The 26800-nt window shown below is 38.9% G+C and overlaps 1 protein-coding gene across 1 annotated transcript in view; it reads left to right on the top strand.

The window, feature by feature from the left end:
- The first annotated feature begins 16874 nt into the window (after nt 1-16874).
- Nucleotides 16875-26800, top strand: part of MOXD1 (monooxygenase DBH like 1) — a 108072-nt gene continuing 98146 nt past the window's right edge. The window contains exon 1 of the mRNA XM_025384125.1: nt 16875-17248. Coding sequence (XP_025239910.1) covers nt 16985-17248 — 264 coding nt within the window. The 5' untranslated portion in view covers nt 16875-16984. The remainder of the gene's footprint in view (nt 17249-26800) is intronic.

Here is a 26800-nt window from a genome sequence, read left to right as displayed (position 1 = left end):
AGACCTAGAGTTAGAAATACCATTTGACTCAGCAATCTCATTGTTGTGTATATACCCAAAGGAATATAAATCATTCTATTATAAAGATACATTCACATATATGTTGATTGCAGCACTATTCACAATAGCAAAGACATGGAATCAACCCAAATGCCCATCAATGATAGACTTGATAAAGAAAATGTAGTAGATATACACAATGGAATACTATGCACCTGTAGAAAGGAATTAGATCATGCCCTTTACAGGGACGTGGATGGAGCTGGAAGCCATTATCCTCAAAAACGAATGCAGGAACAGAAAACGAAACACCGCATGTTCTCACTTGTAAGTGGGAGCTGAAAAATGAGAACACATGGATATCGGGAGGGGAAAAACACACACTGGGACTTGTCAGAAGTGGGGCAGCGGGAGGGAAAGCATCAGGAAAACTAGCTAATGCATGATGGACTTAATACTTAGGTGATGGGTTGATAGGTGCAGCAAACCACCATGGCACACGTTTACCTATGTAACAAACCTGCACATCCTGCACATGTAACCCAGAACTTAAAATAAAATAAAATAAAAAGGGAAAGAAGAGAAAACAATTCACAATAGCATTAAAACAATTAAATGCCTAGGAGCAAATTTAACAAAAAAAGTGAAAGACAGATACACTGAAAACTATAATATATAAACATTGCTGAGAGACTATATAGAAGATCTAAATATATGGAGGAATAATTCATGTTCATGGATTGGAAGACTCAATATCAAGATGGCATATTCTCTTCAAATTCTCCCTAGCAGAAGAACTGCAATAATTACCAAACTCATCTTAAAAATATATATGGAAATGCAAAGAACACAGAATATTAAAACAGTTTCAGAAAAAAAAAAGAAAAACTTGCAGAACTTACAATTCCTGATTTCAAAAGATAGTACAAAACTACAATAAGCAAGATGATGTTGTATTGGCATAAGAATAGGCCTGTAGATCACTGAAATAGAATTTAAGTTCTAAAACAAACTCTTAAGTTTATGGTCAATTTATTTTCAACAAAGATGCCAAGGCAATTCCTTGGGAGAAAAGATAGTCCTTTCAAAAAATAATCTGGTACGAATGAATATTTACTTGAAAAAGAGGAATTTAGACCCTTACCTCATACCATACACAAAAAACAATTAAAATAGATGAAAGAGCTAAATGTAAGAGCTAAATGTCTTATTTTTTGCCGTGTGTGTGTTGTTTGCTTAGTTTTCTTTGTACTTGCATTTATCTATCCTTAAATTCTCCCAGATGTATGAAATATCTCAAACACACTCTGTATTCCGTTAATTTCAGTGTTCTGAAAGTTCTCCTGGAGTTTTCGTGCTGTGCAAATGTGTATCAGTTTATTTCTACGACTAAGTCAACATATTTGAATCTCTCTTCATCAAACTTTTGGGAAGCTCTCTGTTTCTTTTGTGTCTGGGACTCTGATTCATGGCTCCATAATAATCCTCTTTCTTGCTCTGGCATACCAGAGAATGGATGCTTGGGGATAAGTTTTAAGATTTTGCAAATTCAAAAATTCTTTATTTTACTCTCATGCACAATAGGTAACTGATATGGTTTGGATGTGTTCTCACCCAAATCTCGTCTTGAACTGTAGCTCCCACAATTCCCATGTATTGTCGGTTGGACCCTGTGGGAGGTAATTGAATCATGTGGGCAAGTCTTTCCTGAGCGGTTCTCGTGATAGCAGATAAGTCTCACGAGAACTGATGGTTTTATAAGGGGGGGGTTTCCCTGCGCAAACTCTCTCTTTGCCTGCTGCCATTCATGTAAGATGTGACTTGCTCCTCTTTGCCTTCCACCATGATTGTGAGGCCTCCCCAGCCACGTGGAACTGAGTCCATTAAACCTTTTTCCTGTATAAATTACCCAGCCTTGGGTATGTCTTTATTAGTAGCGTGAAAATGGACTAATACAGTAACTCAGCTGGATGTTTATTTTTTGGTTGGAAATCACTTTCCTTAAGAATTGTGATGGCTTTATTCTAATGAATGCGGGCTTCCAATTAGCTTTTGAGAGGTTCCAGTCAATCTGATTCTTTGTTAATGAATTTTTCCTTCTCTGGCAATCATCCACGTGCAGTGATTTCATGATGATCTTCTATAATTTCATTTTCATTCTTGGCCCAGTGGACTCGTTTCTTCACTTCCATGAGATTTTTGTAAATTATTTGATCTCTCTCTCCCTCTTCCCAAATCTTTTTGCTTTGTCTTCTGGAACTTCTGTTATTTGGATAGGAATTACTTGACTAATTTGATCAAGTAGTTAAAATCCTATTCTCTTATTTTTCCTTTACTTTCTTGAGCATTTCTTTTTTCAACATTATGTTCCTAATCTTCTTTTGAGTTTCTCATTGCTGATATTTTATTGTTAATTTCTCAGACTCCTTTTATTATAAAATTGTTCTTTCTTCTAGTATCCTGCTATTATTTAATTGATGCTATATTATTTCTTAGCTCTCTGAGTATATCAATGAACGAGTTTTGTTATGTTTTGTTTTCTCAGGATAGTATCTACTTTTTCAATTTGAAATTTTTGTTTTTCTTAAATTGATATATCATAGTTGTACATTTTTTGGGGCATATGTGATATTTTGATACATGTATATAGCATGTAACGATCAAGTCAGGATAACTGGGATATCCATCACCTCAAACATTTATCTTTTCTTAGTGTTGGGAACATTACAATTCTTCTCTTCTAGATATTTTGAAATATACAATAAATTGTTAATTATAATTTTCCTACTGCACTCCCAAATACCAGAATTTATTCCTTTCATCTAAATGTATATTTGTACCTATTAACAAACTTCTCTTCATTCCTCCCTCATACTTTCCTTCTCAGCTGGCTTTTTTTTTTTTTTTTGGATGATCTACTTTCCTTTGTTAGTTTTTCATTGCGGTTTTGGTCTCTGACTTTCATTTTAAAACAGTAGAAGATTTCCTCAAATACCTAAAGATTCTCTGAAGTTCACTCATACTGAAAGCTGTACAGCAAAATAGGAAATTCTAGGGCCTAGTGGGACTTGTACACTGTGGGCTTCATCCTGGGATCGGACTTGGCACTTTTATTGAGGAGTCGCCAACATTAATATCTTTAGGCTGAGTAGATCCTCCAGTGAGTAATCTATCTCCTGTCTGGAGGGTTTGAGTCAGCACTTAGGGTTCTAGGAGCTAGTGGAGAAGAAGGGGCAGTCATTTGACATTCAGCACTTCATTTCTTCTCCCTCTTTCCTTTAAAGGACTTTGGTCTTCAGTGTTGCATGGTCCCTGTCTCTCCCAATTAAAATTTCTCTGTTATCTTTTCTGCAGAATAAACCTTCATTTTGGCCTGAAATAGAAGAGAATCATTAGAGCAGCTGAGTGGAATAGAGGCGTAACCACCCTGTGGTTCTTCTAGGCCACTGCCCAGATAGAGCCAGTTAATTAAGACAGGGGAATTGCAGTGGAGAAAGAATGGGAGATCAGAGTTTTATTATTACCTAAATCAGTCTCTGTGAAATTATTTTATTTTATTTTATTTTTTTAGATAGTTTGGTGGGGAAGGGGCTAAGGAATGGTGAATGCTGATTGGTTGGGTCGGGGAGGGAATCACAGGAAGTTGAAACCATCCTCATCCTCTTGCGCTGAATCAGTTCCTGAGTGGGGACCGTAAGACTAGATGAGCCAGTTTACCTGTCTGGGTGGCACCAGCTGATCCATCAGAATGCAGGGTCTGAAAAATAACTCAAACACCCATCTTAGATTTTACAATGGTAATATTATGTTTTGGAGCAGCTGGGGAAGTTAGGAATCCTGTGATCTCTGGCTGCATGACTCCTAAGCCATAAGTTCTAATCTTATGGCTAATTTGTTGGTTTTACAAAGGCGGTCTGGTCGCTAAGCAAGAAGGGGGTTTGTTTTGGAGAAGGCCTATTATCTTTGTTTCAAAGTTAAATTATAAACTAAATTCTTCCCAAAGGTAGCCTTGTCTATGCCCAGGAATAAACGAGGGCAGTTTGGAGGGTAAAGACAAGATGGAGTTGGTTAGGTCAGATTCCTTTTACTGTTATAATTTTCTCACTGTTATAATGTTTGAAAAGGCCATTTCAGAGGGGGGAGTTTGATTCCCTGACTTATTATAAAGTTTTCAGACCCTTCCCCACTCCCTCACCTTCACTTGCAGGGCCCTCTTGAGTCCCCAGTGTTTCATCATCTGAAGATCTTATGACTTAAATCACCTTTCTCCTGAAACGTTTCTACTACCAAGTTAATATTTACTTTTCTCAACTTGCCAAGTAGATTGCCATCGATCCATAGGCTTTATAGTTCCCCAAAAGTTTGCTGCTCTTTTCCTCCTTGTATTCTCTTTTTCTTTGTGGGTTTAGAGCCCCAAAAACTTATGTTGGTGGGTTTCAGGAGGGAGTCCATGCAAATCAGGTGTTCAGCTGAACACCTTTATTCAGAAGTAGGTTATAGTATTCCTTATATGTTTTTATGTGGCAGAAAGTTTTCATAATTTAAATTAATTACTTAGAAAATTTTATGCTAGATAATAGGGACAACCAGGGCAAGGCCAGTGTTTGGCTGTTGGTAAAGGGAATAACGACACTGCATAGTTAGCGTAGCCATATGGAACCACCTGTCTCCATCACACAGAGAAATCACGTTTGTCCTGAGCTCAAGCAAAATTACTATCCTTTCAAAATACAAATAGAAATAAAAATACTTCTTGGCCTTTTGCTACACATTTTTACATTTTACCACTCCTTTAATTTTATTCATTTGTTTGTTTTTTAGGGAGAGTAGATATTGAAAAGCAATTTAGTAAATGTAATTATAGAGCAATACAAAATAACAAGATGTATTCACATTTTAAATTCTCAGAATTAATAAGTAGTTCGAAACGATTTCCTAAGCCCACAGACTTGTGTTTGAACTTTCTTACAAATGAATAGCCATCTCAGAATTCTCTCAGGAACTAGGTCTTTCCATTTGGTCAGAGGTCAGCATGATGCAGCTGATAGAGGCGAGTGCTTTGGAAGTGATGTCAAAACCCTTAGGGGGAATCTGCAAGTCTGAGAGGGCCTTTATTCATCCAAGTCAAATTCAAGGATCCCAAGCAGTCAACACTCAAGAGACAGGGGAATAAAAAGTCTGTCTCTAATTTCAGTGGGCCCCTTGGTCCCGGGAGTAACCGCCTCTGACGCCACTTACAGACTCATCTGCCAGCGATGGTGAAAAATTCATATTTAAGGTCAACGCTGCTGGTTTGGTTAGTCTGCTGGAAAACTATGTTAAGCTAAGCTCATCCAGGGAGGTTGGGTGGGTCTCCTTCGCCCATCCCACTTTCCCTTTGCCTTTGATGTTATTTGCCCTGGACCACTTTACCTCTGTATTTATGGCTAACGACATGCTGGACTAGACCATTTCTCTTGTAACCATGTTATTGGAGTCAGCCGAGGTTAACAGGACTCTGTGCATGCTTTTAATTACAGGGTTTTTAAATGTTTTCTTCTGCTTCTTGTATTTCACTTTTAGTCACTTCTGCTGCACTTTTCTCTCTTTCCAGTTGACTTCCCCACTGTGTAATTTCAGAGGGAATCCTGCCTTTCATTAATGACCCGTGGCATAGAAATAATAGAAAACTTAGATGGACAAAAAGCAAGGCATTTCAACCTCTTGAAATAGAATGTGTTTGTTACACAACAACAGATGCAATGTGGGAGGTAAACAAAAATTAGGTGCTTAACTCACTTTCTATTGCTTGGTTCTGGAGAAATTATTTCTTGAAATGAAGAAGAGCTTTGTCTTTAGGCTGATTGATTTATTTTATTACTGCACACTCATACAGCACTTCTTTGTTCCAGGCTCTAAGGACTTTACCAATACAAGCTCCTTTAAGTCTGACAATCCTATGAGATAGTTACTAATTTATCCACATTTAATAAATGATGAAAATGAGGCACAGAAAAGTTAACTAACTTTCCTAAGATGGCATAGCTGGTAAGTGGCAGGGCCAAGATTCAATTGCAGGCAATCCCCTTTGCCAAAGTCCATGTTCTTTCTTTTCCCCCAAAATGACATGTTATTTATAGGTATGCTCTGCCTATAGAAATTACAAAGGGAAGAAAGAAAAGAAGGGAGAGGGAGATGGGGAAGGAGAAAAAGAAGGAAGGACACAGGGAGAGCAAGGGATGGAGGAAGAGAGGGAGAGAGGAAAGAGAGAGAGAGGGAGGAGAAAAGAGATTCATACATTTCAATGATCAGTCACTTTCACCACTATCATCACAAGCTGGGTTTATTTAATTCAAAATAAAGTATGTGCCAGTTGAAAAAAAATGCTTCCAATGTAATCTTATATATGCTGCAAAATAAAGTGTGCCTGCACTTGAAAACAGAGAAATGATTGATTAAAATCTGCATCTGCTTTAAATCAGACATTTTAATTTGCTTGGTAGACTAGGAGTGTGGGGGAATAAAGAAGTTGTTTCATCATATTTTTCAGGATATTCAAAAGCTTCTCAATATCTAAGGAAAAAATCTATATAGTAGAAGAAAGTTTCTACTATGTTCCTAAAAATTATATTCTGTTTCAATATGCTGACTCAGTAACTGAGTCTTAACTTTTGCAAAAAATGGGTTAAATAGATATTAGAGAGATGCTCTGTGAGAATGTATGTTTTCTAAGCAAATACAGCTTTTCCATAACATGTGATTATGAAATATACTACACAATTAGAGATGTATTTTAATTCTGTGCTTGTGTGTGTTGTGGAGCCTGGGTCCTGGACAGTGATGTCACGCTACAGAGGAAATAAAACTGGGAAATGAAGCTGAAATAGCGAGACTCAAAGAATGATTGTGAATGTGTAGATTCCATTGAGTGAATGCAAGAAAGGAGGAGGCTGAGAATATTTATGCAAGAAAGCCAAAGATTCAAAATGTTCCATACTTGGATCCCACAGGGGAGCAAAAAACCAAACCAAAACAAAACAAAACAAAAACAAAAAAAACTTCCATACATACTAAAACATTGATTTTGTTGACTGAATTTGCTTCCCAATAAATTAAGTTGATAGGTTTAAACATCTATGCTTTAGGTATTTGGTATATCACATAATGGAATGCACTGGCATTTCAGACCTTGGTGAACACCATACTCAAGCTTTGCTCAGAATGACACATTGCTCTTCATTTCTTTAGTGTGTGGATGCATTATTTCTTTATGGTGGTTTAAATTTTGTGTCTTGGCTCCATAAGAGTATCTTGATACTGTTCTCTTTTATATAAATACTCTTCCCCCAAATTTTTGCTTTGTTTTAGTTACTTTGTTCCAATAATTCTTGCCACATGGAGAAAACACACCATACTTTATTTATTTAGGGGAATAGAGGCCCTTATTTTGTTCTTTCTTTTGAAGGGGCTCAAAATAACAAAGTGATAATATTTCAAAAATGGTTTTATATTAAAGAAAAATGTTTCATGTCCAATTCAAAAGGGGAAAAAATCTGTCAGGTTTGTGACTACCTCTATATTGATTCTACCTCTAATATTTCCTGAGTTACTTAAATTACTAGAATGCAAGCTCCACGAGGGGAACAAATGAGTATTGTTAGCACATCTCCAGTGCCTACAACCTATAGGTACACAACATGCATTTGCAAATAAATGAATAAAGTAAAATCCTGCATTGCAATCTCTAAGTGAACATTTCACAAATTTCAAGCAAACAAAATATACAAATGGATGAATCCCAGTGAATCAAGGAAGTGGATGGTTTCTTAGAAAGGTTTTGCTTCAGAATGCACTTGAAATTTTTAAATGTTTTCTTCCTTAGACATTCTCTAGTTACATGAAAATCAACTACTTTAATAATTTTAATCATTTATAAAAGTAGAGAGATTTGTAACTCATGGTAACTACGAAAGGCAGATTTTTTAGAAAACAATATTTTTCCATTATAGAATGAATCCTGTGAACATTTCCTTCTATTAAATATTTGAGTACTATTTCTTAAAGTGTTCTTTCCATAAAATCAGAATATTCTTAGACTTTCTGGTTTTAAAGCTGTGGTGCTCCCCCAACTAAAATTTGTTCTATAGATGAATATCATTCTTCTAATCACAACCACATAGAAAACTGCTCACAAATCTGACATAGTATCTCATATATATTTAAACTGTTTTTTAATCTTTAACCTTCCTTTTCAGGCCGGAGTGTTAGATCAGCTCTACTGCTACTATCATCTCTTTGCACTAGCTTCTCTTCCCTCTCGTCAATGTCTATTTCAGTTGGGCAGAGCTTTCCTGGATAATCTATTTAGGTTAAATTCTGCTGTCTGTTGGAATGACCCAAGCCCTTGTTCTCCAGGTTTAGAAGCTCTCTTGTGAAATGCTACAAACTAGCCAAACTAATGCAGTGGCCGCAATTGATGGAAATTTACCTTGAAATGTGATATCTGAGGGAAGTAGGGATCACATGGGCTGAGGCCATGGGACTGATGTAGGTAGGACTCTGGTATCTCACTGTCACCCTCGTTCTGATTTTTACACATCTCCCACTCTTCTGACTCATTCAGAGGAATTCAATCTGCTGTTTTTTCCAGTTCTTTTTTCTCTTTTCAGCCAAAAGAAACATGCAGAATTGACATTACCTTAAATACACGCTTTTCAGGTAATTTCTTTATATTAAAGGAGTCATTTGCTCCATTAGGTAATGCAGAATGGACAATAAATGTGCTTTAAGAATGACTATCACATGGTCAATCAGTTTGTCTAACTTTACCACTCTTATTAAATAACATGCAGTTTACCACATGGCATTTGCTCTTGTTCACTGCGAATTAAAGAATTAAGAATGAATGTGCTTTCCTCACTATTACTTATTATTCTCTAGGGAAACAGATCACTCCAGGAATTTCTGCAACACTGAAGTAAGAGATCACTTTTAAAGAGGAAGTTCTCAGAGCTGGACATGGTCTGTGTTGGCTGGTCATTTGGCTTCCTCTTTCTGAGAGGCAGATGAAAGTGATTCCTAGAGGTCAAGTCAAAGTTCCTTTCCTTGAATATTTAGGCCCCCTAAATATTCTTTACATAGATGAACCTACACAAGATAAATCACAAGATTAGATATTTTTGAAATATTTTCAAATCAAAACCTTGGTTCTACTAGTCAAAAGGGCTTTTTAACAATATATTAAATATACAAATAATACTGGATTTCTCCAGTTTAGATACCAAATCATGATATCTTTTGACTCTCTTAGGTTCGATTATTTTTCTGATTTAACAGTCCTACAGTGTAACTAGCAAAAATAAATATTATTTGTCAGTTTTTAAAAGGAAAACAAGTTTCCTTTCCGTTTTCCTTTTCTTTTCCTTCTTTTCTTTTTTGAGACATGGTCTTTTTCTGTCATCCAGGTTGGAATGCAGTGGGGTGATCATGATTCCCTGCAGCCTTGACTTCCCAGGCTCAATTGATCCTCCTATTTCAGCCTCCTGAGTAGCTGGGACCACAAGCATGCACCACCACACATGGCTAATTAAAAAAAAAAAAAAATCTGTGGAGATGGGAGTCTCACTATGTTGTCCAGACTGGTCTTGAACTCCTGGGCTTAAGTGATCCTTCTTCCTTGGCCTCTCAAAGTGTTGGGATTACAGACATGAGCCACCAGGCCTGGAAAATTTTCTTTTTAAAATTAGATTTTCAAAATATTTTGTGCCCACTAATTGGTTAATGTTATGTTTGTAGTCATGATCTGAATTATCTAAGTGCCTGTACTCTCTAACACAAGGGGTCACAAGATAAACTCACAATTTAAAACAAATGTAATCATGGCAATTTTCTCCATAACTTTCTGTTGCTGTATATTCTAAGCACTGATGATATACTTGAAAAAGATAGCTAGATCACTTTTTTCTAAGTTGCTTCTTAAAAAATATCCATTCTCATTTTATGTTGCATAAAGTTTAAATTTTCTACATGATTAGTTCTCCTTTTCCTAACATTTGAAAAGAGGAGAAAAATAATTATTACCATTTCATCTAACAAGAATAATTGAACTTACTTTAATGTGTGTGTGTGTGTGTGTCTGTGTCTGTGTGTGTGTGTATGGAGAGTGACAGGATAAGAGGGAAAAAGAAAAAAGATGACTCTCTTTCTTTGATTTCACACAAAATCATTTTCCCTCTCCACATCACATCCCCCACGATGCCCTTTTTAACACTAAATTTTTATATGTCCCATTGCTATATAACCAATTTCAGTATATAGCCACTCCTCTGGGAACTCAGTAAGCACATAAAATTTTAGAAACTTGTGTCAAAAAAATTCTCCAAACATGTGTAGCAAATTGACTCACTGTGGTTTATTTGTGTCTAACAAAAATACTACCAATAGAATTGTTTAATAAGATATGGAATAACTTGTGAAACATTTAATTTGTTTTTTCTTTTTTAGGGAAGGGTCTCACCATGTTGAGACCCTGGCCTCAAGTGATCCCTGGTCTCAAACCCTGGCCTCAAGTGATCCTCCTGCCTCAACCTTCCAAAGTGCTGGGATTACAGGCATGAGCCACCATGTCCTGCAACATGTAATATTGAAAAAGAATTCCTTCACAATTGAGAAAATATCTTGTTGTCTTTGCTTTTATAATAACTGAAAAACAATTTTCTCCCTTAGTTTCCTCCAAATGGAGAGAACAACACTGACCTCATAAGGTTGTTGTAAAGATTAAATGAGACAATCTATGTAACACACCTGTACCTCTCATTAAGCATATTATAATTATGGTCATGGTTTTATTCCTAATGATAACAATGCCTGACTCCTTCCATATCCCCCTCTTAAAAGTTATTCTTTATTCTTTTGGTATCTCAGTTTCACTGTGGGGATTGGTTTTGCCAAGTACTAGTTTCCATAAACATTTGAGAAGGAGAAAGAGTAGAGAGGAAGAGGGCATTGTAAATATGGTGATATTCTTCCAAGTCTGGACTCCTTCAAAATTATCATTCTGGTTATGTTCCTGTGTTATCATTATTAGTGATGGTTTAACTTCTAAGGTTAATTTTCTAATGGTCTGGGGTTTTGATAGACCCTGTCTGGTCAATACTATTTTAAGGGAAGTAACACAAGTTATCTGATCAATTATAGCAGTGACAGTCAATCTGATTATTTGGTTTAACATGTACAGTCTTTTATTTAAGTATTTAAGTAAGGGGAAAGATGCCTTTGAAGATCAAATAGTATTTCTGTAAAGCTGAGTTAATTATCTAATTTGGATCTTTAAATGTGGAAGTTTTCAAATAATTGAGATGAGAGCTTAGATTTAGAAATAAAAGAAAATAAAATCTTGCAGCATGGAAAATAAACATACACATTTTCTTCTTTATTCATGTATTGATTAGAAGCTTCAAAGGCTTGTTTAACACCCATTCCCAGAATATGTCATATTTGCCAGTTTCCATATGAAAAATAATTGCTAATTATTTCAGCTCTTCAATTAAGGAAACCTCTAGTCATTGTTTATTATTCTTAGTAATGGTTGTAATGACTTCAATTAGGTTTTTGGAAAATTAAATTTTTATATTTATATATCTAGTCCTTATGTTTTCTTTATCATAGTAGAAATTTCTTTAAAGCTCCCCAAAACCACATGTGGGATTTTGAAATCAAGTGACTGAATGCTCTTATTCTCAGTTTGGAGTTAAATTTGTTTTTAGTTTTGAATTGATGCTGGTTGGCCAATTTGACGAAAAGTCTAGACTTTTCGTCAAATTAATGGCCATAGAATTATAAGCATACAGAAGCACAGGTATTTAAGGGTCAAGTCTATGGAATAATCAAAAGGGTGGTTTCTAGGGAGTTCTACTCAGAGAGAATATCACTATTTTCACAATGCCCTCTTCCTTTCTACTTTTTCTCTCAACATGTATATAGAAGCTAAAGCTTGATAAAAGTAATTCCAGTGGTGACCTGAGACACCCAAAAGAAAAGCTGTTAAGAAGAGGATGTGGGGGAGCCAGGCATTGTTGTTAATTATGTCAGGTCACCAACCTTCCTGCTTTTATCTATTAAAAATACTGTAGCCTTAAACAATTCACAATTCACTCCTCTCTAGGACGCACTTTCTTTATTTGTAAGATGAGGGTATGGACTAGAGAGTCTCTAAGGATCTTTGCAAGACTGACATTCTTATAACTAATTCAGCACATTTTACTACTCCTAGTTTCTGTTACTATAATCACTGGCAGCTTTGGTTGGCTTGCCCTTTTATAAGTGAGATTTGCCAAAGTGTGAGGGCACTGATATTTGTTTTGTGCCACAGACCACTCTGATGAGTACAATTTCAGCATCCATTAATCTCATAAATCCCCTAAACAACGTTTTAAACATGGCTTTACATTAATATAGACTGAGTATTTAGTAAATCTATTTCGTCCCTACCACATTTGTGATACACATTATGGTTCCCTATGAAGGGAAATTATAACAGATGGTCACTAGTGATAAAAAAAAAAAAAAGAACATTCCTTTTTTTCACAGACTATTTTTAGTTAAAGTTTTATTTGAGAGCATAGTTTATAGATAATACTGAAGTGTAGGATTTGTACAGAGAAAGTGGTTTGCTTGCTGTGATTTTCATAAGGAAGAACCTAAGAGTGATTTTCAATGCCAACTGGCACTCAATTTCAAAGAAACCTCAAGAATTCAGTTAAGCAAGTCACAATTTCCTGATAATATGAGTAAATGCACTGTATCTTCACCTTCTCCATCCACATGCCTATCATCAGTATCATCTGTTATTAAAATGAATATATAACATTGAGCTATGAGTAGATCATAGCATCTTGCTCATGTAAAAAATATCATCCCTGCTGAAAGAATGTTTCATGATGATTACCTAATAGCTTTAATTTTTTTTTTTTTATTGGAGATGAGGTGAGAGCTGGAGAAAGTATGTAATTAAAAAAAACTCAAAACACCGTTGTTCTATTTTTGGCTTTTCTGCCACTGACTCACAGTATGAACTTGAACCAGTCACCTAGCCACACAAGTGACTTAGTTTATAGACTAATGTGAGAAAATGCTTCAGCTTCCCTATTTTGGAGAACTGCTGAGATCACTTACATAAATATTTTTCTTTGAGCTCCCTAGAAGACAGGAACTTTATAAATATTTAGTATTATTGTTGAACCTTAGGTACAAGTAGACAGGAAAATTATGATACTCTCAAGAAGAAACACTTATTTTAGACCATCCTAGCTCATATAGGGACACTGCATTGGCTTATAATTGTCCCTTGGGTTTTCTCTTTTTCCTCACTCCTTCCCCCAACCCCTTGCAGTTGACTAATGTAGAAACATAAATAAACCTTAGCAACAGAGGGTTTGGAGGTAAGGAAACTCAGCATGGGGGCAGTCACACTGGCAGATATTAAGCTAGGTATCAAAGTGAGGAGTTAAAATAAATATAACATTTCAAATCCTTGATTGAAAAGTGTGAGAAAATGATTCATTTTAGGAATGACTAATTTGGTTGAATGTTCTGAAGTTAAGTAAGACCTCACTGAATAGCTAGTTTTGTGTGTTTGATTTCTTTTGTCTATTCATGTATCCAAAGGATATATGTGGAGAGAAGCCTAAAAAATGTGCTTGTAACTAATATGTTTAATGTCGCTCTGTTTATTTCAAGCAGAGTCTTACAAAACTAATTCACCTGTTTCTCTGCAAATGCTTGCCCAACAGACTGCTCCTCCAATCTTTTAACGGAACTGGGTTCTGGAATGATGTTCCTGGAATGCATACAAGGGTTATTTTTGGTTGGTGGAATTTCAGGTGAATTTTTAAGTTTGTTATTCACACTTTTCGGCATTTCCTGGCTTTTTTCTTTAAATAACCAGCAAGTTTCAGTTTTCACAAAAACAATAGTTTTAAAAACTAATTTTGAAACCCTTACCATTAATTTCATTCTCCTCTTTGCCATATTCCCTAAGTTTTTAACAGACCTATGCTTTCTTCCTGCCTTCTTTACAAATTTAAGACAAGCAGCAATGCAGTAATTGATTTCCAGAGTCAGAAAACTGAGTCCTCTATGCAACTGAAGTGTAGAGTTGGTTTTAATCCAGAGAACTCAAGCAGTGTACAAAGCACACATAGATAAAATTTTCTATTCTGTCTCAAATTACTGGGGTGATTCAAGCCAAAGCAGAGTGGATATTTTGAGTATGAATGATGCTAATGTTCTGTTTGTTGACTTCATCTCAAAATGGTTATATTAGTTTTAATGTTTCTTGAGTGCTCAGGGTGTTTCCGATGTAATGCCAGTTACAACAAAAGACAATAACTTCACACTCAATGAAAATAATAAATGAAAACAATTTTAAACTTTCTCTTTTGTATATTCATGTGTGGTCTTTTCTCTTTTTCCCTCAATACCAATGCAGGGAAGAACGCTCAATTACATCTGGGGCCAAGCTTTCCCCCACAGAACAACTTTGTTACGAGGATGCTTACAGGAGGATCTGGGCATGAATCTGTTCACTCTTCCTGCAAGTATTCATTAAGCACCTGTTGCATGATGTCCACATTCTAAGCAATGAGAAACCAGATGTGGTTCCTGACCTAAAGAGGCTACCGGAGGAAAACAAGTACATTGTTTTATAGACAAAAAGTACATTGAAGTGTCAGGGGTGCCATAAGAGGTCTGGCAGAACATTCCATAGGGACTACCGTGGATAGTATCCACAGATGGGATGCTATCTTACAGTGAAGTGTGAGAAGGAGGACAAGAATATACTTCAAAGGAAGGAGGGGAGAAGTGACAAACTCTGCAGAGCAAGCAATCCTAATAGGCACAGTGATGCAAAATGGCACGGCTGTCCATTGAGGATTCCAGAGGGAGTTTTCATGTGGTTTAGAGGCCAGTGGGTGAGTGAGATGGAAGTGATGGAAGGCAAAGCTAAAACAGTTCATGCGGGAAGAATTCTGGAAGGCATGACCTCTTTTTGTTTTAATAAGCAGACAAAATGTCCTAATAGATGTGATTTTGGGGTTTATATAATGAACCCTAGGAAGCAGATGTAGCAATGTGCTTGTTCCAGGTTCCTCTAAGCTAGGAATAAAAGTAGAGTCACAAAACAGAAAGTTTACCTTTAATCACTCTGCAGTAATTTAACTTTCCTGAAATCCCTGCCCAGGATAGTGAGAGGATAGTGAGTGTGTCCCACTTGGTGCCATGAGCCACTCCTCTGGGACTGCGTTCCCCCTGTTTTGTTCCTCTTTCTCTCCATATCCTCCTTCCTTTCTTCATGGCTGAAGCCAAGTCCCTGGTGCGGTGTTTGTAGAAACTCAATTCTAAGGTTGCCACCCTTACATTGCTGTATGGCTGTTACTGCCCTTGACAGTTGCCCAGTGGGTCCTGGTGGAGGTGAGGCACCAGCTACTTATATTTCACAGTCTCCATGCCCAGTTCTTGTAAGGCTTTGCAGGCTCTTTTATTTCTCAGTTTATTTTGAGGTTCCAACATCACTCATCTCTGATGCTGGCCTATTGCCATTGGCCAGCCCTGCGGACCTTAATCCAATCACTCCTTGGGAAAAGTTCCTCCCCAGGCAAGTACCTGAGCACTTTGGTAAGCAGATCCACCTACAGGTCACCTTCTAGACATGGTTAAATATTCCTGTATCTTTAGAAGAATATAGATTAGATGCAAGACGGTAACTTTGGAAAAGTTTTGGGAAAAGATAAGTAGGGGGAAAAATAGGCTGAAATACGAGGTGAGGAGAGTGAATGAGGAGTGGAGGTGGCTAGTGTGGCGCCTGCTCTTCTTACCCATATTTCTCATCTGATATTCTCTCTTATTTGTTTTTCTATTTTGCATTGTTTGTATTTTTATAGATACAAACTTTCGAACTTTTTTGGAAACTTGGCAGATTATAAATAAAGGAATAAATAAGCAAGGTAAAGTTTAGTGGCCATATTGTATTTAGCATTGACAGGAGTGGTCAAAGGTAGAGGCAAACCAAAACAAAACAAATTTTGATAAACATGGTTATGGTCAGAACTTGGAATAGCAAGAAAAGAGAATGTTAAATTAAAATATAACTCTCAAATGACGATTCACTCCTTACCTTCTCTGCTGATGGCAAAGTAGTTTGGCTGACTTTGTCCCATCAACGCCAAACCAAACCAAACCAAATCTAGGTGAAGGCAAGCATCAGGGCTCCAACTCCTGCTGTGAGGAGCAAGCTCTGCGGCCCCGCAGGGTGGGAGGGTGAAAGAAATGCTGGAAGTGGGGTGGGGGAAGGTGAACTGTGTCCCTCCATGGAAGCAGGGACGTCACTGGGAACAAAGGCTCTGGAAAGTCGACAGCAACGGATACAGAAACGTGAAGGTTACCCTGGACGGGGCTTTGTGTCCATCGCACCCCAGACTACCCACTTTGCTCACTCCATTCCTCCTCTCCAGGCTAAACTTGCTCTCTGTCGTCAATGTCCATTCTTTCCCCGGGAACCTCTCGCCCACGTCCCGCAGAGCCCACGCTCTTCCCGCTCTAGGATTCTCTCGCCCTCCTCCTTTTCCTTCTGCGTCTGGCCCCCTTTTCTCCTCTGTCGGCGTCTGCCTCCTCCTCCCTTTCTTTCCGGTAAGCCCCTCGCTTTCCTTCCCACCGAACCCCGACTTCGGGGACCAAGTCAGGGGTTGGGGGAGGCAGGTGGATCCGCTGGAAGGGCCGGACGGCCAGGCAGGGTGAGAGTTGACAGGGCGGGGACCCGACGGGACGGGACGGGGCGCGCCCTGCAGGCCGCCCGGGGCGGGGAGAGCGGGTCCTGCCCCTCCCGGGCGGGCGCGCGACCGGCCCGAGGGGCGGTCCCTGGGCTCCCGCTCGCCGCCGCCGCTCCTCGTTCTGCTCCTCACTCCCCAGCGGCTGGAGGCCGGTACCAGCTGGCAGCAGGCGCCCGAGGATGTGTTGCTGGCCGCTGCTCCTGCTGTGGGGGTTGCTCCCCCGGGTGGCGGCGGGGGTCTCGGGCCGGACCTACCCGCACCGGACCCTCCTGGACTCGGAGGGCAAGTACTGGCTGGACTGGAGCCAGAGGGGCAGCCAGATCGCCTTCCGCCTCCAGGTGCGCACTGCAGGCTACGTGGGCTTCGGTTTCTCGCCCACCGGGGCCATGGCGTCCGCCGACATCGTCGTGGGCGGGGTGGCCCACGGGCGGCCCTACCTCCAGGTAAGCGCGTCTCCTCCCGGAGCTCCCCCGGCCGAGCCCGGTCCGGTCCGGACCCCAGCGAGGGCGCAGGTGCGGGGCGTCCCCGGGACCCGCAGCTCCCTCTCACCCGGCGCAGCCCCGCGCCCCTAGACACGCTCACTCTCACCTCCGCGGGCAGCGCCTGCGCTCCCGGACCCCAAAAGGCGCGCGGTAGGGAAGCCGAGCCCGGGTGACCCCAGGCAGGTTTCCTTCTTTGAACACTTTCCTGTCCCCAGCGCCCCACTTAATAGAGCCCCCCGCCCCCCAGCCTACACACCTGCAACACACCCCCCTTCATCCCTGATGGGAAGGGAGAAGGACCTAGGCTTTGGCTTCGGGAACCTAACGGGACAGCTCTCAGAGGAGGGAGGGGACAGAGCGCTTTAGCACTTCGCGGACTTGCTGTCTAGGAGTAGAAATCTCAGAACTTTACAAATCGTGGCTATTTTGGAGCCCCCAGGCGCGGGGCTGATGTCAGCTATGTCAGCTACGCCATTCTCCAGAAGAATGAAGGGTCCCTAAGAATCGCTTAGGGACTTTGCTATTCCGAGAGCGTTCAGGAAGCCACATTTAGAGACCGAAATCGAAGGTCCCCAGGCAAAATATCCTATGAAGTGGCAAAACTTTGGCTTACTTTAATAACCAACAAAGTCAATTTGACCGCTGCTGATTGCTTTGAAGGAGTCTAAGTAACCACCTTGCCTGTTCATGGGTGCCTTACTAAATAGGAAAAAAAAAAAAAAAAAAAGGAAGAAGGAGATTGTGAGATGACCAGAATGATTAGGTGGTTAGGTTTCCTGGACATCCTTGTTTGATCGTGACCAGTGTTTGGATGACGGTGAATGTACATGCTTTTTTACTCGTAAAAATTCATCCGAACATATTGGCCTTTGCTAAAAGTCTCTTGATCCAGATGAAAACTCCGAATTGTTCTGGCATTGCATTAAGGCTTTGTGATAGTATTTAAATCAGTGTTCTCGGTGGATTTAGAGTGCACTTCTTAGTGATTTTTTTCCCAAGTTCTCAGTTAGTTTTCCACACCTTTTCGACTGAGATATGCCATCAAATTTGAACCCTGATTCTGGCACTGAGCTGTTAACTCTGGCAGGAAATAAAGTGACAAAAATAAAAAGTTCAAAACCACTCTATTGTCTATTTTTTCATAAATTAATCGTTTCTTCCCCCAAATAAGTAACTTTACAACTCCAATAAAATAAAGTTTTATGAGGATTGCATTCTGCTGAAGTCACTGATGTATAAATATTCTCCTCCTGCAGCATCTCAGACATTAATTTTATGAACCAAGTATTTGACCACAAACGCAGGCCTCACTAGGGGAATGACTGACTCTCCTGTGATATAAAGTAGACAATACCTTATATAAATACCTATTTAACGTTTTCTTAAAAAAGAAATTTTGACCGTTTGTTTAGGGCGAGGAGTATAGTATGCCCCTTAACTCTCCTTGCATATTCTACAAAAGGGAGCGTAACTCTTACTATACTAATATTATAAAATGGGACACACTTTGAATGTTAACTCCGTATTATTTTCCCCCAAAGAGTAGCATTTCTAGAAAGCCCACCCAACTGTATGTCAAATGAAAGGCCGCGAGTAGAATTCTGATTCTACGTGCCATAATAGGCCCACCACAAAGATAAACTTGGTTAAACTCAGTGTTTTCACCCTGTTGGTGGTTCTTCATAAAGATTGCATAGGACTTAGTTAAGTACTCTTTAGACTGATTTTCAAACATAGATATTTTCTTAAAGTAATTAGTGAATACACATCACTATGAGATAAATTATGACCGGCTGCATTCTCAATACATTTAATGAGCAATAAATAGGATTTCACCTCCATTTTTATTACTAAGGAAATAACATTATTTTTACACGTAAAGGATGATCATTTTCTTATTTGGCTGACATATTTTACCATTCCATTTCCCTAAACATTCTACTCATTTTAGGACATATAAAATGCATTAAAATTATGCTATTCGATTGAATGGAAAGACAGTTTACTTAAAATCTGTTTAATAAGATGAAATACACCAAATACTATAAATGAAATGAATGTATCAATTTCAGTTTTATTATTCAGGCAGAATGATTCCATTCTCCAATGCTCGAAATTCAATCTCCTCTCTAGAAACTATTTAAGATTCTTCACACACTAGTGTGAGAAGGGTATTTTCAGCAACTATACCAAAAAGTGAATAGGATTCTCTTTTGTTTTGTTTTGTTTTTTTTTTTTTGAGACAGAGTCTCGCTCTGTCGCACACCCGGTCTGGAGTGCAGTGGTGCGATCTCGGCTCACTGAAACCTCCACCTCCCAGGTTCAAGGAATTCTCATGCCTCAGCCACCCAAGTAGCTGGGATTACAGGCGCCCGCCACCACACCAGGCTAATTTTTGTATTTTAGTAGAGACGGGGTTTCACCATGTTGGCCAGGCTGGTCTCAAGCTCTTGACCTCAGGTGATCCACCCGCCTCGGCCTCGCAAAGTGCTGGGATTACAGGCGTGAGCCACCGTGCCTGGCCATAAATAGGATTCTTAAATGTAGCATATTTGATTCTACTGTAGACTTTATGTTTTATGCAATTTTGCTCCTGGTGAGAACAACATTTATATAGAAAAATGACACAAAAAACACTGGCTTCTGGGGCATCAATATATGCACAGCAGCCACTAAGAGTTGGACAATTACACCAGGGTGTATGATAATAACGTAAGTTGCTATCCTAGTCACCTCATCATGTGGCTTTTTTGCATATATTTTATTTTATCCTTTTAAATTTAATTTTAAACTAAAACTTTAGTTTTTAAAAATTATTCTGACTTTTATTTTCTAAGTATATTAAACTCTTCTTTTCAAAAGGGTGTTAACTCCTTGAGAACTATGTAAGTGTAAATTTTTATCGATCAGGTAGAGAATCATTGTCTTAATAGAGGTCACAAGCCCAAATGTCTATAGACATAAGGAAATAAATCTAAGAGTGACTGGGAGCCATTATCTTAAGTGGAACAAACTAGATGCATGTTCTTGCTTATAAGTGGGAGATAAATAATGTGTACACAAGGATGTGGAGTGTGGAATGATAGACAATACTCAAAAGCGTGAAGGAGTGGGAAGGTGTGGAGGAATATAAATTACTATTTGGTACAATGTATGTTATTTGGGTTATGGATACACTAAAAGCCCTGACTTCACCACTATGCAATCTCCGTGTGTAAAGAATCTGTACTTGTAACCCATACATTGATACAAATTAAAAAATGTGAAAAAGAAAAGAGTGATGAGAGCTTGAATGGAACAGGCAGGATGTAATGCAACTGAGAGGAGATGGCACCAAGGGAACCGGGGGTTTTGTGAGCGAATTACTGTTAAAAGGGAATGTAAATCCAGTATTGCCAGATCTTCTGTTTGTTCTTTTTTTTGAGAGAAGACAAAAATTTAGATTCTCTCTACTCTCTCTCTCTCTCTCTCTCTCTCTCTCTCTGTGTGTGTGTGTTTATATAAAAATCTTCTAATTACTAAATACTGGCAGCAATTCAACCATCATATAGTGTGCGTGCACACACACTCACACACAATTTCAGCTGGGTTATATCTCATAGACAGCCTAATCTGGGACTCGGAGAGAAAGTCTAATGTTAATAAAGAATCAACCCAAGTAATGAAAATTCATGAAAGGCAGAGAGGCAAGTCCCATTTCTTTTTAGGCCAGTTCTATTCTGTGCCAGGAAATGGGTACAGTATTGGGGGCCTTGCGCATTGTTTTGGCTGTCTATTCTTGTGTAACCACCATCTCCATACAGAGTAGCTTAAACACAATGACAAATTTCTTTTGCTCACAAGTCCGAAATTTGGTGGGGACAACTCCAAGGTGGGTGGTTGGAAGAATATGAAGCCTTGTTTCCTTGAAGTTATGGCTGGCAGTTGATGTTGGCTCTGGGCAGGGACCTTGCCTGGTGCTGTGGTAGGATCATAGCCTCTCTGTGTGGCTGCTTGACTTCGTCACAGCATAGTGGCAGGTCCCAAGAGGGAACCAAGAGGCCAGGTGGAAACTGTATAGCCTTTTATGACTTAGTCTTTCACTGTGGTCACAAGCCCACTAGATTCAAGAGGGAATGTAGACTCTATCTGAACATCACGTTGGAAGACAGTTACATGGGAAATCAGCAGTGAAGCCCCAAGTCTTGTACTTTCTATGTTGGGAGAGACTTTTTATTACTGATATCTCATTACTCATCATTGGTCTATTCAGGTGTTTTAGTTCTTCTTGATTCAGTCTTGGTAGGTTGTATGAGTCAAGGAATTTATCTGTTTCCTCTAGGTTTTCTAGTTTGTGAGTGTATAGTTGTTTATAATAGTCCCTGATAATCTGTTGCATTTCTTTGGTATCACTTATACCTGTCTATTTTTTCATTTTTGATTTTATTTGACTATTCTTTCTTTTTTTCTTGGTTGTTCTAGCAAGTTATCAAGTTTGTTAATCTTTTCAAAAAACTAATTTTCATCATTTTATTGATCCTTTGTATTTTTTTGTCTCTGTTTTGTTTAGTTTTGCTCAGATCTTTATTATTTATTTTCTCCTACTAATTTTGGTTGTGGTTTTTCTTGTTATTCTAGTTTTTTTAGGTGAATTATTAGATTGTTTATTTGAAATCTGTCTACTTTTTGATGTGGGTGTTTGTTACTATAAACTTTCCTCAGCACTGCTTTTACTGCACCCTATAGGTTTTGATATATTATGTTTCCATTTTATTTGTTTTAAGAATTTTTTTGATTTCCTCTTTAATTTCTTTCTTGACCGAATGGTCATTCAGTAGTATGTTGTTTAATTTTCATGTATTTGCGCAGTTTCCAAAGTTCCTCTTGTTATTTGTTTCCAGTTTTATTTCATTGTGGTCTGAGAAGATACTTGGTATGATTTTGATTTTTTAAAATTTATTGAGACTTGTTTTGTGTCCTAACATATGGGCTGTCCTAAGGAATGTTGCATGTGCTGATGAGAGGAATGTATATTCTGTAGCTGTTGGATCAAATGTTCTGTAAATGTCTGTTAGGTCCATTTAGTCTAATGTGCAATGTAAATCCAATGTTTCTTTGTTAATTTTCTGTTTAGATGACCTGTCTAATGCTGAGAGTGGGCTGTTAAAGTTCCTAACTATTACTGTATTGGAGTCTATCACTCCCTTTAGATCTAGTAATAATTGCTTTATAGATCTGGATGTTTTGGTGTTGAGTGCATATATATTTAGAATTGTATTTCTAAATATACATGCAGCTCTTGCTGAGTTGATCCCTTTATCTTTACATGATGACTTTGTTTGTCACTTTTTAGTGTTTTTTAATTAAGGTATGTTTTACCTGATATGAGTGTAGCCACTCTTGCTCACTTTTGATTTTTGTTTGCATGGAAGTTCTTTTTCCATCCTTTAATTTCAGTTAGTATGGGGCTTTACAGGTGAGATGAGTATGGAAAGCAGTGTATAGTCAGGTCATGTTTTTTAATGCCTTCAGCCAGTCTGTATTTTTAAGTGAAAGTTTTAATTTGTTTACATTCTGGGTTATTATTGATATGTGAGCGCTTCTTCCTCATATTTTATTAATTGATTTCTAGTTGTTTTGTGTATCTTCTGTTCCTTTCTTACTCTCTTATTTTTCGTTATTGTGGTTTTGTGGCTTTTCTGTAGTGGTAACATTCTAGTCTTTTCCTTCTTTGTATGTTTGCTCTAGTAGTTTTTATATTTCATGTGTTTTAATGATATTAGATATTGTTCTTTCACTTTTGGGTGTAGGACTCCCTTGGCATTTCTTGTAGATCTGGTCTAGTGGTGATAAACTCCCTCAGCTTTTGCTTGTCTGGGAAAGACTTCATTTCTCTTTCATTTTATGAAGAATAACTTTTTTGGGTATGGTATACTTGGTTGGCAGTTTTTTTTTTTCTTTTCAACATCTTGAATATATCGGCCCTTTCTTTCCTAGTCTATAAGGTTTCTGCTATTAGTCTAGTCTGATAGGGGTAGCTTTATAAGTGACTTGATGCTTTTCTCTTGCTTTTTTGAGTTTTCTCTGTGTTTTTGACTTCTGATATTTTGACTATAATGTGCTGAGAAGAAGAACTTTTTGAATTGTATGTATTTGGAGACCTTTGAGCCTCTTGTGTCTGGATGTCTAAAGTTTTCTGCAAGACTTGGAAAGTTTTTATCTATTGTTTTGTTAAATAGGTTTTCTAACTCCTTCATTTTCTCTTCACCTTCTCAGATCCTAAATTCAAATATTTGGTCACTTTATGATGTCATATAGTCTTTGCTCATTCTTTTTTTATCATTTTTATTTGTTTTTGTCTGAGTTATTTCAAAATACCTGTCTTCAAGTTCTGAGATTCTTTCTTTTGCTTCATCTAATCTATTGTTGAAGCTTTAGAATGTATTTTGTATTTAATTCAATGAATTCTTCCATTGTAGAATTTGTTGGCTCTTTTTTTTTATGACATCTACCTCTTTGGTAAATTTCTCATTTATTTACTGAATTGTTTTTCTGGTTTCTTTGCATTATTTTTCAGTATTCTGTTGTATCTCACTGAGCTTCTTTAAAATCAATATTTTGAATTCTTTCTTGGGGGGTATTTCTTAAATTTCTTTTTGATGAGAATCTGTTGCTGGATAATTATAGTGTGCCTTTGGAGATATCATATTTCCTTATTTTTTCATGTTTCTTGCGTCCTTACATTTATCATTTGTGCATCTGATGTAACGGTCGCTCCAATTTTTGAATTTGCTTTCATAGGGGATGACATTTTTTGAAGATTTATCTGTGGCATTGGCTGGGTAGGGCACTTTGGCCTTGACTCTAGGTGTGGATGGTTGTATAGTCTCTGTGTAATTTTTCCAGCTGTAAACAGTGTCAGTGGTGTCTGTGATTTCCTCAGTGGTTTAGGGTGTGATTATTAGTGGAAGTTGTGGTGAAGTTTTGCTGGGAACTAGGACATTAGGTGGGCCAGTCTTTGGGCCTCAGTGGTGGCAGCAGTGGGTTGAGCATTAGCCTCTCTAGGTGTTGGGAATATCAGGGTGGGTCAGGAGGGTGGGCACGTTATCATACTCCTGGGTAGCAGGTATGCTGTGGCAATGGCAGTAGCTGTGGTGGGACAACTTTCTGGAACCCACGTGGTCAGTGCTGGTTTGGTGATGTCCATGATGAACTGGGCGAGCTTGTCCTCAGTCTTGCAGATGGCACATGAAAATGTACAGCTGCCTTTTTGTTGGGGTGGCAAGGTCACTTCCAGTGGTTCCTGCCTCAGCCCAACAGTGGTGTCTGTGAGTGATGAGTGTCAGTTGGGCACCAGGGATATGGAGGTGCAGGGTCTCTTGGGCCCCCAGGCAGGACACATTGTGTCTGGGGCAGGGCTTTCATAATGGCACTGTGCTGCAGCTGCTTAGGACTTGGGGGTTTGTAGGACTCAGCATGAGCTCCCTCTCTAGAGCAATGCTGTCGTGTGATCTCCAGGCAGTTCTCTGTGAGTCTTAGGGCCCATGAGAGTCCAGGGGCTCTCCTATGGCTAGCATTGTAGAATTCTGTGGCAGGAATGTGGACCACTTGGTGTCTCTCACTTACCCTTTCCTCACATTAAGGAGCCTCTCCAGGTTCCCAGCTGATCCCAGCCAAGCTGGCTTCCTTGCTTCCTTCTTATTCCTTGCTTTCAGTGCTTCCCATCACTTCTCTGTTGAATTCCAGTATTCTGTCTCAGATGATCTATTTAAAATGTGATTATCTAATTGCTATTTTAGCTCATCTCCCTGGAAAAGGTGAGTACCAGATGCATTTAGTCAGCCATCTTGAAGCTTCCCTACTACCACTTTTGAGTACCTGTCTACAGGCATCCATTCTATCTTGGCACTACTGAAATTGGGAGCAATCTTTACTTATTCTCCTTTCCTTTCCCACCCCCTTCTCTCTCTGACACACACACACACACACACACACACACACACACACAAACATACACTCCGCTCGCAAGGAGTTGGAAGCAGCTGGTAATTTTTCAACTGTCCTACTATTCCATACCCTTTCCACCCTAGAAGAAGACTTTCGAAATTCAGCAACCATATATTTTTCAGTAGTTGGCAATCACTAATTTGGGGTTAGATCCAATGAGACTACCTCCAGAGGGCAGGGTGACATTTACCTGCAGACTTGTGGAGTTAAGAAATCAGATTTTACTTAAGGCCACAGGCCCTTTAAAACTATATCCAGGGACCTGGCATATGGAAATCTGCACTGCCCATTTTAATCTTTCTGACTCCTTCTGGGGATATTTCTGCAAAGAGGATATTAACAGGTATGATCAAAATGGGAAAGCGAGAGAGAAATGTGGTTGTAAAGTGAAGCCTATCTCAGCATAATCTATTGGATAAGTTGTTCTGGAGCAGCTCATGCTTGTGGAAACATTTTCCTTGAATGCTGCCAAGGTCAGTTTCTACGCCGTCTTTCACGGAAGTGCCGGGGTGAGGTGGGAAGCCATCTCCTTTTGCACTGGCTTTTCAAAACCTCACTATTCTGTCTTAGTGAATCAGCTCAACTCTCATTGCCCTGAAGCATTCATGTCCTTTCCTTGTTGTTTGCCCCTTTTTGACACAGAGCAACTCTACCCCCACCCGAATCATTTAGCAACTGTGAGTGCCCATTTGAGGCAAGTAATGCAGCTGATGAATGCTGAGTTTGTGTGAATTAGAGAAGAGAGCTACGTTGTTGAATATGCCTGTTGAATTTGCACAAAAATTGATTCACCCTTCTTATGGGGGTATAAATTGCCGGTGAATGGAGACTGAAACATATGTTATCACTTCTTACAGCCTTGCTTCCTTGTCTCAAAAACTGAGGCCTTCTGTGATGCGAAGTGTCTTCAGCAGCAGGGTAATTGCTGCTGGGCCACTTGCTGAGGAAGTGCTTGGAACTGATTTGAAATCACAGAAAACAGCCAGCATTCTTTGTGGTTAACGATGTGCTTCTTTTAAGCACACCCCAGCCAACAGCAACAAAGAAATGTTTGGAAAGCAAATTGAAAGGCTGTAAGGGACAGATGAAGAGAGTGTGCAACCCTGACACAGCTCAGCTGGTGCTTTGTTAAGAGATATTTATAAGTCTTCGGAGTATGCCCCCCGATTTCCAGACAACGAAGGGACCTCTCCAAGCATCATGCTTTGTGCATTAGTAATAAGGACACATGCTCCAGAGTAATGCCGGAACACAGGATGATGCTCTTCAGCTGTATGCTTCTCACTGGCAGAGCAGATGATTTCATAATTAGCCCGAGGAAACAGGCAGACCTAACCGCCAAGGAAACAATGCACCTGAATTGACAAACAAAGTTCAAGGCTTTAGGCAACCGATGGCATATTTCTGGAGTGTTGGAAGGAGAGGCAAGAGTCTACTTCAAAGAAACTGAATGGTGGTTTATTGATTTTTCATTTGTAATAGAGCCCTGTTAAAATAAAGTTACTGGTGAAAGGGATGAATTTATTA

Source organism: Theropithecus gelada, chromosome 4, assembly GCF_003255815.1.
Source record: "Theropithecus gelada isolate Dixy chromosome 4, Tgel_1.0, whole genome shotgun sequence".
NCBI classification, from domain to species: domain Eukaryota; kingdom Metazoa; phylum Chordata; class Mammalia; order Primates; family Cercopithecidae; genus Theropithecus; species Theropithecus gelada.
The sequence above is the reverse complement of the archived record's forward strand: the minus strand, read 5'-3'. Positions and strand labels throughout refer to the sequence as shown.